The sequence below is a fragment of the Ambystoma mexicanum genome, chromosome 3p (genome assembly GCF_040938575.1).
Source record: "Ambystoma mexicanum isolate Mex_15411 chromosome 3p, UKY_AmexF1_1, whole genome shotgun sequence".
Lineage (NCBI taxonomy): Eukaryota > Metazoa > Chordata > Amphibia > Caudata > Ambystomatidae > Ambystoma > Ambystoma mexicanum.
The window spans coordinates 32,800,479-32,814,715 of NC_090925.1; the positions used below are offsets into that span (position 1 = coordinate 32,800,479).

Here is a 14,237-nt window from a genome sequence, read left to right on the forward strand (position 1 = left end):
TGTATACCTCTGTAAAGCATTCTATTATGCATCTGTAATGTTGTACTCCTATGAAAAGTGCTCCTTTATGCATCTGTACTATTGTATACCTCTGTAAAGCATTCTATTATGCATCTGTAATGTTGTACTCCTATGAAAAGTGCTCCTTTATGCATCTGTACTATTGTATACCTCTGTAAAGCATTCTATTATGCATCTGTAATGTTGTACTCCTATGAAAAGTGCTCCTTTATGCATCTGTACTATTGTATACCTCTGTAAAGCATTCTATTATGCATCTGTAATGTTGTACTCCTATGAAAAGTCCTCCTTTATGCATCTGTACTATTGTATACCTCTGTAAAGCATTCTATTATGCATCTGTAATGTTATACTCCTATGAAAAGTGCTCCTTTATGCATCTGTACTATTGTATACCTCTATAAAGCATTCTATTATGCATCTGTAATGTTGTACACCTATGAAAAGTGCTCTGTTATGCATCTGCACTGGTGTATACCTCTGAAAAGTGCTCAGTTATGCAACTGTTTAGTTTAGTTTAGTTTGTTTATTTATAAAGCGCATCCGAACCCTCAGGTAGCTGGGCGCATAATCATGTGCACAACAGAGTTACATATCGTTACAACAGAGTTACATATCGAACATCTTAATACAGCAGACAGAGCATACATTAGTCAAGGCTCTGAGAGTTACATACAAGCATAGAATATACCGAGAGTATAGTGTACAGAGAATAGCACAGTTACAGTGGCAAATGAGGACCGGTTACAGATTGGTCCTGCATAGGCTGTAGAAGAGTAAATATTACTGCAGGTGGAGAGCGGCAGCTAGCCGGTCATGTCGGGGAGAGTCTAGATGTTCAGGCTAGTAGCCATGATTTTACCATGGCTCTGAATGGCCAGATGCATTCAGTTGTTACCTCTGAAAAGCGCACTGTTATGCATCTGTACTGTTATATACCTCTGAAAAGCACTCCGTTATGCAACTGTGCTGTTGTATACCTCTGAAAAGCGCCATGTTATGCAACTGTGCTGTTCTATACCTCTATAAAGTGCTCTGTAATGCATCTGTACTATTATATACCTCTGGAGAGTGCTCCGTTATGCAACTGTTCTGTTCTTACCTCTGAAAAGCGCTCTGTTATGCATCTGCACTGTTGTATACTTCTGAAAAGCACTCCGTTATGCAACTGTGCTGTTGTATACCTCTGAAAAGCACTCTGTTATGCAACTGTTCTGTTGTATATCTCTGAAAAGTGTTCTGTTATGCGACTGTACTGTTGTATACCTCTGAAAAGCACTCTGTTATGCATATGTAGTGTTGTACACCTCCGAAAAGTGCTCTGATATGCATCTATACTATTGTATACATCTGAAAAGTGCTCTGTTAGGCATCTGTACTATTGTACACTCCGAAAAGAGCTCCGTTATGCATCTGTACTGTTGTACACCTGTAAAATGTGTGCCATTATGCATCTGTACTCTTGTATACCTATGAAAAGTGCTCTGATATGCAACTATTCTGTTCTTACCTCTGAAAAGCGATCTGTTATGCATCGGCACTGTTGTATACATCTGAAAAGCGGTCTGTTATGCAACTGTGCTGTTGTATACCTCTGAAAAGCGCTCTATTATGCAACTGTACTGTTGTATACCTCTGAAAAGCGCTCCGTAATGCACTGTACTGTTGTATACCTTTGAAAAGCATTCCGTTATGCATCTGTACTGTTATACACCTCTGAAAAGCGCTCTGATATGCATCTGTACTGTTGTACACCTCTATAAAGTGATCTGTTGTTTATCTCTACTGTTGTATACCTCTGCAAAGCGCTCCATTATTCATCTGTGCTGTTGTACACCTCTGTAAAGCGCTCCATTATGCAATTGTACTGTTGTATAGTTCTATAAAGCGCTCCGTTGTGTATATGTACTGTTGAATACCTCTGCAAAGCGCTCCGTTATGCATCTGTACTGTTGATACCTCTGCAAAGCACTCTGTTATGCATCTGTACTGATGTACACCTCTCTAAAGCGCTCTGTTGCTTCTCGAAACCAGGTCTGCCCTCAATAAATAACACAATAATAATGATAATGCTGGATACAATAAAACCAGTGATAAATGGGGAGAACTATCACACCTACAACTGCTGTTGCAAAAGAAATGAAATCTCATGTTGCCATTTATTTAATACTAAAAACATATGTTTCCTATTTGCATGACATTAATAGTTATTTTCAGTGCATGGGTATTGCAGCCTCTGAGGCGTGTGTTGCCTGCCCAGATTACACACATGCCAAGCTCAGAACATTAGATTACAGATGTTAGATTGAGCTCATTGTTCTACTTGGGACTACAGCCATTGTGCAAACTTGTGACATTGCAAGTGGAGCAGTGAGAGGCTGGGACTCACCTTTTCCTCCAGTGATATACTTCACTATATCCCGCTCTGTAGGGTAGTACATGTGCACTGTGCACTGGAAGGTATTCCTAACGTCAAACCACTCCCGCGTTGAGACCCTGAGCCGACTGCTCATCGAGTACATTCTAGTGGTCTCTTCATGTGCGGCATCGTCATCCGTCTTCACGCCCTTCGTTCTGTTTTGGCCATTGACAGACCACCTGATGGTCACGTGGCCCGGATAGAAGTTGGTGGCCAAGCACACTAGAGTGGCCTTCCTCTTCTCCCTGATCTCCAGCTCCGAAGGGTTGAACATGACAACGGTTGGTTCCCGGATAGGGACATCCTTTTCTGAAAGAAAGAACATGTGAATGTCAAACTTCATGGCGACTCTGCAAAGTGCTGTTACTCAATATCTTTTCTTTACATGTCAACATTTGATCAAACGAAGATAAAGGCTTCTCATGTTATGGTTTCTGAGCTCACATATATAAAGTGCAACTTTGGCCATTGTCATGGCTTCTTGGCGATGACTGGAAGGGTGGGTGAGACGATGAACTGCCAAGGTGTGTTTTCCATGAGTCCAAGGTTGGAGTGGATCCTTCCGCAGCAACCTCCTGGGTTACTGAGTGTAGGTTGGTGTCTGGTTGCTCGGCCTTTGTGGCGCCCTCCACAAAAGCTGAGTCCTGATGCTGGTGCAAGTCAGATTGAGGTTTCTGCATTTCCCAAGTGGATTGGTCCTCTCAGTCTGCTCATACATGTGGGACTTTCTGCAGCACCTGCGTGTGAGTGTGAGTCTGATCTGTCAGTGAGGTCTGTGTTCCAGTCTAGATGTGGGGAGGTGGTTCAGTTACTAAAGGTGTGGGACATGTGTTTGATTGAAATATCGCTACCAGCGGAGCCGATGCGCCCAAAGTTGCATTAGTGATGCTGAGGACATGTACTCAATCCGCACAGCTTGTATATCACTCATTTCACAGTTCCTCAACTCAGAACCTTCTTTGAATGCAAAGTTGATAAAAAGGGCACATGAATGCGACACCGGGAGGTGAAAGAAGAATGATTTGGTCATTCCACAAACCCTGCTCTTGCGTGATCTAGGCGGAACTGACGCAAGGTAGGACCGGTCTGGGATGGTGGTTATTGGAATGGTGTTAGTGTTTTGAGTGATAGGGGAACACAGCATAGCTTGCTATTGTGGTGCTGAGGCCTGGTCTCTCCCCTGAGGTGTGATGGGGTATGCTGTATAGGTATTTGAAAATGATGCTCATGAAATTGAACTGGAAAGGGCTAGATCGAAGGGAAAGGACCTCAGGGTAGCGGTCAGATTTCCGATCCTTTCAGTAAATTTCTAGACATTGGGGATATCCAGTGAATGAAAGAAAGTGATTTTTTTACTTTTTATGACAAAACCGTGCAGCACCTTCTTATCAACACAAGGTAGAAGCAAGTCCAGTGACCATTCTTAGTGCAGGCATTTGGAAGATTCCACAGGAGGCCAGCGGCTGGAGTTTCATAGCCTCATTACATTTAAAGGAGACCAAATATCAGAGCTTCAGGGGATATTGTGGAGGGGAGCGAGGTATGCTCTGGGTGGGATTCTCTGGGTGAAGAAGCATTATCTAAATAGTTTAACACTTTAGCTGAGGCAGAACGTCCTCCACAACTGTGCCATTGAAGTGAAATGTTGGCCAATCCACAGATAAAAGATTGTAGTGTTCAGTCTGCCCCTGCCACCTTACGAGTAACTGATCTATCGATGCAGACTTTTCTGGTATCTGAGGGGTTATCCATCAATGCGGAACAAAACTGGAGATCCTTAGAGTGATGAAGCCCAGGAACACTGCCATATTCCTTTTCATGTTCACTCCTTGTTCACCTGCCCCATCCCATTCCTTCATGGTCCCCAGATCCCCTCCCCTGCTGTACCTCGTTGCTACGTAGCTAGATCTGGGCGTCATGAAACCCCTCTGCCTGCATGCATGTAAAGGCAGAGCATATGTGGTACACATCCACCCTCTCACAGAAATGGTTGTAGAATGGCATGAACCGGATTAAGACTCATTTTCCCACAGTGCTCCCTGGCCCCATTGATCAGAGAGTGGTTTATCTATGTGTCCTGACCCAAAGCTGTCTACGGTTTGTGGTGTCCAATCATCGGTCAAGAGTCATGGAACTTGATTGCACCAATTGGCACCTCTATATTGTATCAGCGGGCTCATAGGCAATAGCGCTATACTGCAAGGCGTTGCACAAATGAGCCTTGTTTTGGCAGCAGTTGTCCATTACAGACTGAGTCTGCATCGCCATTGGTCCTCTTGACTTAGGGCTTTAGCGACCACTGACTGGAGCCCTGCTCCCAATAGTGCACACACGCGTCTCTTGATTCCTTTCTATTTGTAGGATATGGCATAAAAAGGATAATCAATTCGCTTGATTTTTTGTTCTTTGGATTCTGCTCATTAATGTATAGACTCATAATTTAACTGACATAGATATGTTTTCATTGTGGAAGTTCTTGGGCGCGTGTTGCATAGAGAGTAACTACAAGGGTTATTGAAGCCTCTTCTGTAGCTAGCTTTCAGTATCAATAACGTTAAATACATCACTGCAAATCCGTTCAGGTAACAATGGTATGATTTTAATGTCATCTTCTGGTGCTGGCTTCTAAAATTACACTGGTTGCAGAAGGCTCTGGTTTCATCCAACACAAAGCTTTAAATAAGAGCATATACGTTTGTTCTAGTGACCTTCTTGCATTGCACTACTGTTCTATGATTCACAGCATATGTGGTGGGGTTAAGCCTGGAGGTCATCCAAGCTACCAATAGGAGAGTCAAGTTCACCCTAAGGACTCAGGGCTCACGAGGTGCTCGTAATATGCTGGATGTGTGTCTAGTGGAAACTCAATTCCAACCCCCTAATCTTCTACTTCTTTTTACCCTACGTCGGTCCATCCTCGAGGGCACAGCAATGAGGTTGATAAGCATTAAGAAGAAACTGCAGTAATCACTGGATGAGGAACACGCGTGTGTGCTGATCATGCATAAATGATCACCCTCTCATGTTGACTCGGACCATAACATCTGGTAAATGAAGTGTCATGTTCTGCATGGGTCGATCTACCTGTTACTTGCTGTTTGAGGTTTATTTGCAAAGAACATGGCTGTTAGTGGTGTTTTCCTAAAGTTCACCCGGGGTAATACTCTAAAAAACGATCCTTTGGTATACAGGCCCCAACTTGTAGTAGAAGTCTGTACTACTCAAAGTTTTTGTCGAATGGCAGAGCAGCCAGGCTTATTTTAGGGGGGAGGATGTGAGCGGGAGGTAAGTACAATGAACTCAGTAAATACACAAGCCCAAAGAAACTATTACACACTTGTAGTGTAAAATAGATATTATATATATATATATATATATATATATATATATATATATATATATATATATATATATATATATATATATATATATATGCACATGATGAAGTTATATTCAGGCAAGTATTATTTAAATAGTCAACAGAATAGAAAACATAAGCAATACTGCAGGTGAGAAACCTGGAATTACACAGACCATGAACACAGTTCAATGGTAGTAAAATCACTTGTTATAGCAACTCAGAGAATGTTCTGTTGTAGGAATAAAAAGGTTTATTCAGCCCCAGCCATATCAGATCAACACTTTCATTGGTTTGTAATACATTTCAGAGGCCTGAAGGCTTTAGCAGTCCACCATGACCTCGGTGCGAGTTCTTCAAGGTCAGATTGGAGGTAGAGCAGGTGAGGCACAGCAGCAGAAAAGGCAACGTTCCAGAGGATTCCTCTATTACAGATAAGTAAGATGCTTTTGTGGGTCAAAAAGGTTTCAGGGACCTTGGGAAAGACTGCCTATGGGCGCACAAGTGTTGGGCCTGGGCGAATGTGATGGGCAAACACCCAACACTGGAATCAGCACACCAGCAGCAAAGGAGTGACAGAATGACTTCAGGTATACACTACCATGGGTTCCACAGTACCGGAGGAGTTGTCAAAATGATGCAGCTGGATTCTTTCCTGGTGCAGCAGCGGTGGACCTGGCCTCCTGTTCCTTGGCCATGGTGACAAAAGGAGGTACTCTGGAAAGGATGCTGCAGCAGCAATCGGGTGAAAGGACTCACAGGAAAGGATTCTTTGTGCTCCGACTTCAGTCTGCAGTTTTGGCGTCTTTTCACAGGCTCCAAGGATGAACGTTTACCACTTGGTCGGTCCACTTTGATTCTTCGATCCTGCACTCTAGCGAGGGGACTTTGAGGAGGGGGGGGTCTTGTCTCTGGAGGACTAACTGGAGCTCACCAAAGTTCTGGGAGGATTAGTTCACGGGAAGATAATGCACTGCACTGTGGTCAGGGGTCCCCATGTATTAGCAGTAAAAACAGAATCAACAGAGTTTCCAGGGTCAGAGCAAAAAGAATGAATGCGGGGAAAACGATTCCCTTTATTCAGGAGAACAAGAAAAAGGTTCAAAAGTACAGCAAAAAGTGCTGGGTGTCTCACAGTTAGAGAGGATTTGTCATAAAAATGAAAAATCTCCCTAACAATTGTGATAGTTTTTTTATGACGTGCTTAATACTAGAGAACAGTTTATAAGCACGAGACTAGGATTCAAATCTGTCCTGCTATGTGTTGTCTTGCTTCCTAGACAAGCCCGTTGCCCCTGGGCTATCCTCCCGGCGCTATGGCATTTAACCATTCAATGCTAAGCTGCTATGCCAGATCGCTGAACAACCATAAAAGCGGGATGCATCGAATGTGGCGGTAACTAACTAGGGCCAAGGACGAGCTTCTGGACTACCCCGATAGTGCCCGCTTTAATGGCGGGGAGATTATAAAATCCGAGGTTTATTCGTTGTTCTGATGTAGCGTGCCTCAATTATTTTCTTCCTCTTACTTGGCAAAACCTTTAGGGCCTCATTACGACCCAGGCGGTAAGTTACCGCCTGGGCCGTGACTTTACCACCATGGCGTAAACTACGTTTACGCCATGGTGGTTGGCGGACTTACCGCCCCATTCCGAGTTTGGCGGGGCGGTAAGTCCCCAATCCCCATTTACCCTTCCCCATTCCCATTTTTGCCCCATAGGGCATAATGGGAGTGGGGAAGGCGTTAATTACGCCACCGTAAATTACGGTGGCGTAATTAACTCCATGGTCCCTTAGCGCCATGGATTTTAACACCTGCTAAAAGCAGGTGTTAAATCCGCCATGGTGCTAAGGGACCTCGTACTCAGGCGGTAAGGGTCGGCGCTGTTTACGGCGCCGTAAACCCCTTACCGCCTGAATTGTAATGAGGCCCTTAGTAGCTTATGCTGATGCTACAGTGGTATTTTAATTGGAGTGTTGCCCGTATGCTTTCTTCGCCTAAACAAATATTTGCTGAGGATATCAAAATTCAGGCATGTCTGTGCTAATGCACTATTATTCCTAGGCGGGAGATCAGCCCTGACTCTTGCATGGCCTCCTGTGTGTCCTGAAGCAACCTGGCAAAAACACCTGGCACAAACTGAATCCCTTGCTAGATAATGGAGATACTTAGGCACCCTCACATGTTGTCGGTATTAAATCTGGTTCTACAGATCAGCGACATGCTGCCTCGATATGTTGTTCAATTCCTTGATTGGATGAAATCTACAATCGTTGACAAGGTTTGACGTTGCATTTCTTCTGACGGTTGTCTGAGGGGCCAGCCTGCAAAATAAGTTCTATTGTACAGGAGGAGGTAATTGGTTGGTGATGTACCTACTCCTCTTCTGCTTTCGCTACTGGGCAACATTCTCCTTTTTTTAAAATAATAAAAAAATATTTTCACTATTCAGCCATCAACGAAAGAAAAACTTTGTAATAATAAAAGTGACTGGTGCTAGGAATCAATAGACATTAGAACCTAATAATTGGGGACATAAAGAGAATTACTTTTGAAATTGGGCTTAATATCATTACATATACTTAATGTGAATGAATTCCTTTTATTTGTCCATTATGTGTTCAGCCAATTTGAATGGCTTAGAAGTGACACTTGTCTACTCATTGTTTTGCTTGTTTATAAACTTGAAATTAATGATATTTGTATGGAAATTGACAGATGTGGGCCAGGCACAGAATACAAAGATTTGATATTTATGGTTTTCTATATATTTGGTTGAAGTTTATTTTTCAGTTAAGAAATTGATCTTGTGGTAGCTCTCTAACACAGGGTTTTGATCATTGTGATATAAATATACAGACACTAAGTTGAATACATGAATAAACACACTGACAATTATGTTCAATATAAACAATAAAAATAAAAAAATGCAGCCAAATCCTTACAATGATGTTATTTTCCATTAGTTATAGTAAAAGGAGTGCAGTGCCCTATTAGGAGGAAAGGCACGACAGCATAAAATCAGTGTGCAAAAATAGTTTTACTTTTTTAGGTTCTAAATAGTCTTATTCTCATAGCAGCTAATAGGAAGCATCCAAGTGCCAAGAAGCACTCCTATCAGCAGTGTAATCCTGGACTGGTTGGCACTGCCCAAATGTCAATTCTCTCAGGAGCAGAACTAAGTGTTTGATTCTTGGTCTTTTATACCAATCACAAAAGAATAAAACGTGCACATTGGTTTCAACATATGTGTTATCCCTTTCCCACATGTCTTTATTTGTAGCAATCGGTTACTTTTGGGGTGTAATTTAGGAATCCACTTGCTTGCTGGCTATTTGCGGTATGATTCCAATAATCATATGAATTACTAGTTGCAAAGAGAGTGGAATAAGTGTGAACAGTCATCTTTCATTGAGCCACTTGATTCTATTTCTACTCTAGCGCTCCTGGGGCAGCATGTGTGATCTGAGATGTGGCCGTCATTCATGTTATTTGTGGATTATCCAAATACTCGGCTAGATCCAGCTAAACTATTATGGAGATATCTAATCCGTTATATGCAGATTTTTTAAAAACTTATTTGCATTTATAAAGCGCACAAAAACGGCCCTGAGGCATCGTGGCGCTGTTACAGCGAGCTTAAGCTTAACATAGGTAAGATTTAACATAGTCGGTTGCAGTAGTATAGCAGATTACATACTTTGAGTGCAGCATTGAGAATGACAAGTAGTAAAAGACAGAGCGGGTCAAGTGTTATGCTGGCTGGTTTTAAACATGAGCGGAACAAGAAGGTTTTTAGGTTTTTGCGGAAGGTGGTGTATGAATGTTCATTCCTTGGTGAGGTTGGCAGGGCACTCCAGTTTTTGGGTGCGAGGTGTTGGAAGCTAGACCCTCCGGCTTTGGTTCTTTTGAATGTAGGGACATAGATCCGGTTGGCGCTGTTGGCTCTAGTGGGTCTGTTAGAGGAGTTGAGGGTGATTCTTTCCGAGAGGTAGGGTGGGGAATCAGATGTAAGGCATCTATGTGTGATGGTCATAGCTTTAAAGAGTATGCGTTCCTTTTCCCGGTAGCCAATGGGCATCTTTCCTTGCTTGAGAGATGTGTTCCCTTTTGGGAATGGACAGTGCTGCCCGGACTGCGTTGTTTTGCGTGATTTGGAGATTTTTTAGATTGTTGACAGAGGTGCCTAGGAGTAGGGCATTGCAGTAGTCCAGTTTAGTACCTATTGTGGCTCTGGCGATGGATAGGCAGTTTTTGGTGGAGAGAAAGAGCTTGACTGCGTTGATCACCTTGGTGGTGAGCGCTGCGGAGGAGGCTATGGCGTTGACCTGGCGCGACATGGTTAATGAGGCATCTAAGTGGACACCTAGGGTTTTGACAGTCTTGGAGACTGTGATGATGGAAGTATCGATGTTGAAGGTTTTATATTGTGGGGGGAGTTAGTTGAGATTTTCGGTAGTACCTACTATGAGGATTTCAGTTTTTATCCCCGTTTAGGCAGAGGCCGTTGGCAGCCATCCAGGTTTGGATGGCTGTTTAAATTTTGGTTAGGGCTGTCGCATCTTCTTCATAGGTCCCAGTTAGTGGGAGTACGACCTGCATGTCGTCCGTGATACCTTATCTAAGGATAGCATTTCATTTAAAATCCCCTGATTACGCATTGCTTTTTCAGTCGGGCAGGTGGAGGCCTAAGAAAGTAGAGGTGATATGGCCAATGAATGCATTAGTGGTTTTATACCTGTTTCTGCTTGCAGGAGATCATGTGCCGTAGATAATAATGGCTTCCCGAGTCTCGGTTCGCTCATAGTAATTAGATATAGAAGATTGTATACCCATTAACCTGCACCATATCTTGAGATCCCAGAAGATTTAGCCCCACACAACTACAATGATATACATATTGCCAACCCATCAAATTGTCTCGTTAAGTTTAATAAAGCACCATTTCTCTGAATTAAGAGGTTAGGCAATTGATCAATCTGATGGGTCAATGTATTCCTATTGCTAATCCTGATTTCTAAATAATCAAAGACAGGCACAGTAGATATAGCACTGGCATCAACTAAAAATCTTCATGTTTTCTTTGTGCCACCTCTATAGAAACACAAAACATGTGAGTTGTTTACATTATGCATCAATTTTCTGGGATTTCATGAATGATTGGTAACCCCTGATAATGTCTGGAGAGCCATAGGAGTCATTATGATATGAGATGATAAGTCATTTATAACGCCCCTGTACTCAAGTGTTTCTTGCTAAATAACACTGCTAATAAAGCAACGTCGTCTGCATAGATTGGACAGGCGATCCATCGGCTTCCAGCTGTGGGGATATTGGGAGTTAGCAATAGAGGTTTCGCATCTAGGTCGTTTCAATAAGGTTTAAGATATCTATATAATCTAATCATGTATTAGTGCATTTTTAGATTTTAAGAACATTGCGCCCGTTTCACCACGGCTTTCTCTGGCCGCATTAGGTGTGCCCCGTGATGATTTCAGATTCATATCAGTTTCCTTGTGACATATTCACAAAGATATGTTCTCACTGAAGCATTGTCAAGAAATAAGTAACCAGATCTTTGTGAATTGCAGATGAGCACTGCTAACATGCTCCGGCCATCCCAAGCATGCCTCCACTGCAAAACCTTGTGAATGTGGCATCATGCGGTCTAAGGTACCTGCTCGAATCTCCTTGCCCTGAGTTTATCTGGGCATATTTCCTTACATTTATTTTATAACCATCTCATACAGTTTATAAGTAACGAGTTGTAAGTGTTGTATTTTTATTGAGAGTTGGCGCAATACATCGGATGAATGGTTTCAACAAGCTCAGGTAATCAATAGTTCTCCGCAGGATGGAAGTTATAAAGGTGGTGTTAGACCGATCAGACTAAAATACAATTCATAGTCTCTCAGTATTAAAGTGAGCTAACTTAGCAAATACATGAGATTTTACAAGTTAAGTTTTGTAACACCTTTCAAAAGGTTTTAAATATGTCAAAGACACACTAGACTCTGATCACTAGAGCAAGAGCACTATTTGAAACAAGATATAAAAAATACTCTTGGGAGTCTTTGTCTCGGGAGGACAGCTCACGGGCAACATGCTCCCCTTAGAAGCAAGACGACAGGAAGCAGCACAGGTTCGCTCCCGGGTCCGTGCTTAGAAACCTCTGGGTATTGAGTGCTTTATAAATAATCTATCATATCATTACAGAAACGTTGCGCACCTTTGCATGTTTTTAGCACTCGGACAAACATTGCCCTTCATGAGGATATTTAAGAATGGGATTAAGAGAGGAAGCTGATCTGGAAATTGCAGGTGGAAATACCAGGAAGCTGGACACTCTTCTAAGTGGGATGATATTAGGCTTAATTAAAGTCCAGGCATTGGGGAAAAAGGGGCGAGGCTGTATATATTGCAATTATAGATCTTGGTAAATCAGGTGTAAACATTTCTTGTAAACTGTAAAACACTTTTATAAATAAAAATAAAAAAGATCCCTGTAACGCCTTTGATAGGGTGCTATGAGAGCTGCTGTGGGTAAAATTGATTAACTGGAATATTCCGGAAGAGCTATTAAAATGAATAATTCTGTTACACGCCGATACCAAAATTCAAGTGAGACTCACGGCAGAAGGGGGGGCGTTGAAGTCGCCAGGGACAGGTACAGGGTTGTGTAATGGCTCCAGTCCATTTTACTGCCTGATTCATGGAATTATTTGCCCCGAAAACAGGGTGCGCCATTCTGCCCGCAAATCTCCCTTTGCCAAACAGGGATTTGCGGGCAGAATGACGCACACACATCTGTTTTTCGGCGCAAATAGTTCCATGAATCAGGCAGTTAATGTATACACTGTGGACATCCACAAGCTGTGGAATAAATTCTGCTCTTTCCCAGTAAGGCTTCATCACCTGTGCATACATTGACTGGCATGTGCAGGCAATTTGCTTTTTCCTTTACCAATGCCCAATTGGTCTCCAGAGGACATTATCAGCAGCATATCCCAAAAACACTCATCTAGCCATAAACCCAAGCAAATAAAAACAAATTTATATTTTCCAGAATAAGAAACCTTAAATGGTTACACTAGGCCTTAAGGGGACCTAGGATGGAAGTGGTTTTTACGGTTCTGAATGAACAACGGATCAAGAAATGCAAGGCCGAGCTTGCAATATAGGTGAAACCTTCCTTTGCTCAACTAAAGCAAATGTACTTCCGATTCTCAACATTTACAATGGTAGCTACCATTACATGTTATAATATAACAATCACTCTGACTCTAACATATAGTACTGAATTGTGCAAGTACTGGGATTATATTAAAGCGAGGGGAAGGGATCTGATCTGGAAAAGGTCTTGTGAAGGGGTTGTCTGTGTAGCGCCAACTATAGCACAATAACAATAAGGAACATGTGCTTTGAATGCATGTTATTGCCTGAGGGCAAGCTTTGCCCAGGTGCAAATAGGCAATGTCCGGGTCCAGAAATATAAAGAAAGAACGTACTACACTAGGAATACAGGGCCCTTGCACGAGTGCATTGTTCATGCTATGATACGATACGGCATTCATAATGCGCCTATACACAAGGGTTTCAAGGCGATATGATCATACTTACAGACAATGCATGCTATTTGTCACCCGGTGCCCTTTGCGTGTATGTTCAAGAGGAGTCCCACACATTAGTGACCCTAAGCCTTGCACGGTCCTTCCCTCCCTACCCTACCCCCCCCCCCACCCCCCCGGCCCCAAGATCTTATCTGTACCTGTAAAGCGGCTCTGGGGTATTGTCATGTGCCCAGGGTAACACCGTTTGTTAACGAGGAGAAACTAGGATTAGAACTCATATTCCCTGACTCTGCACCTAGAAGGACATTTTAGACACTGGAACCCTCGAGCTTCTCCGAATACACCACGTGTGGTACCAGTTTCATCACTGCGCTATAGGACAAAGCGCTTTGAAGCGGTCCTCCCACAACAGGTCACAGCGCACGCCTTATGCTCACTCACTTTCTCACAACTTGAACTCACTCTACTGTGGTACTTGCATTCTTCCTCTTGTGATATGTTGGATGTTGAAACAACACCAGGGTAGTTCACCATTGTATCACCACAAAGGCACAAAGAAACCTCTCCTGCGTGGAAGGCAACGCGCTTTTCTTACCTAAAACGGTGAGCCTGGTCCCGGCGCCGAAGTAAACTTCTCGATTATTACACAGTGCTCGGGTGCCGCCACAAAACACGCCGAGCTGCCGAGGGGCCGCTGCACACCGGGTGCACTTCCCAACCCTGCTGTGCCGGGGGCTGGCAGCGGGGGCGCCTTTGCTCAATAACGCGCACTATAAAAGGTATTATTTGATTAAATTATCTGCGGATTGGCGCAACACTGCGCTTGCGCCAGTCTCCGTATTAGCGAATATCAATTCGGTTAAATGC

General features: G+C 43.0%; 1 gene segment (V, D, J or C); it reads right to left on the reverse strand.

Moving 5' to 3' along the window:
• The window catches only part of LOC138580103 (T cell receptor beta constant 2-like), a 54,724-nt gene extending 40,714 nt beyond the window's left edge, over positions 1 to 14,010 (reverse strand). Inside the window, 2 exon segments of the C gene segment in view lie at positions 2,411 to 2,749; positions 13,966 to 14,010. Coding sequence covers positions 2,411 to 2,714 — 304 coding nt within the window.
• Positions 14,011 to 14,237: the final 227 nt, after the last annotated feature.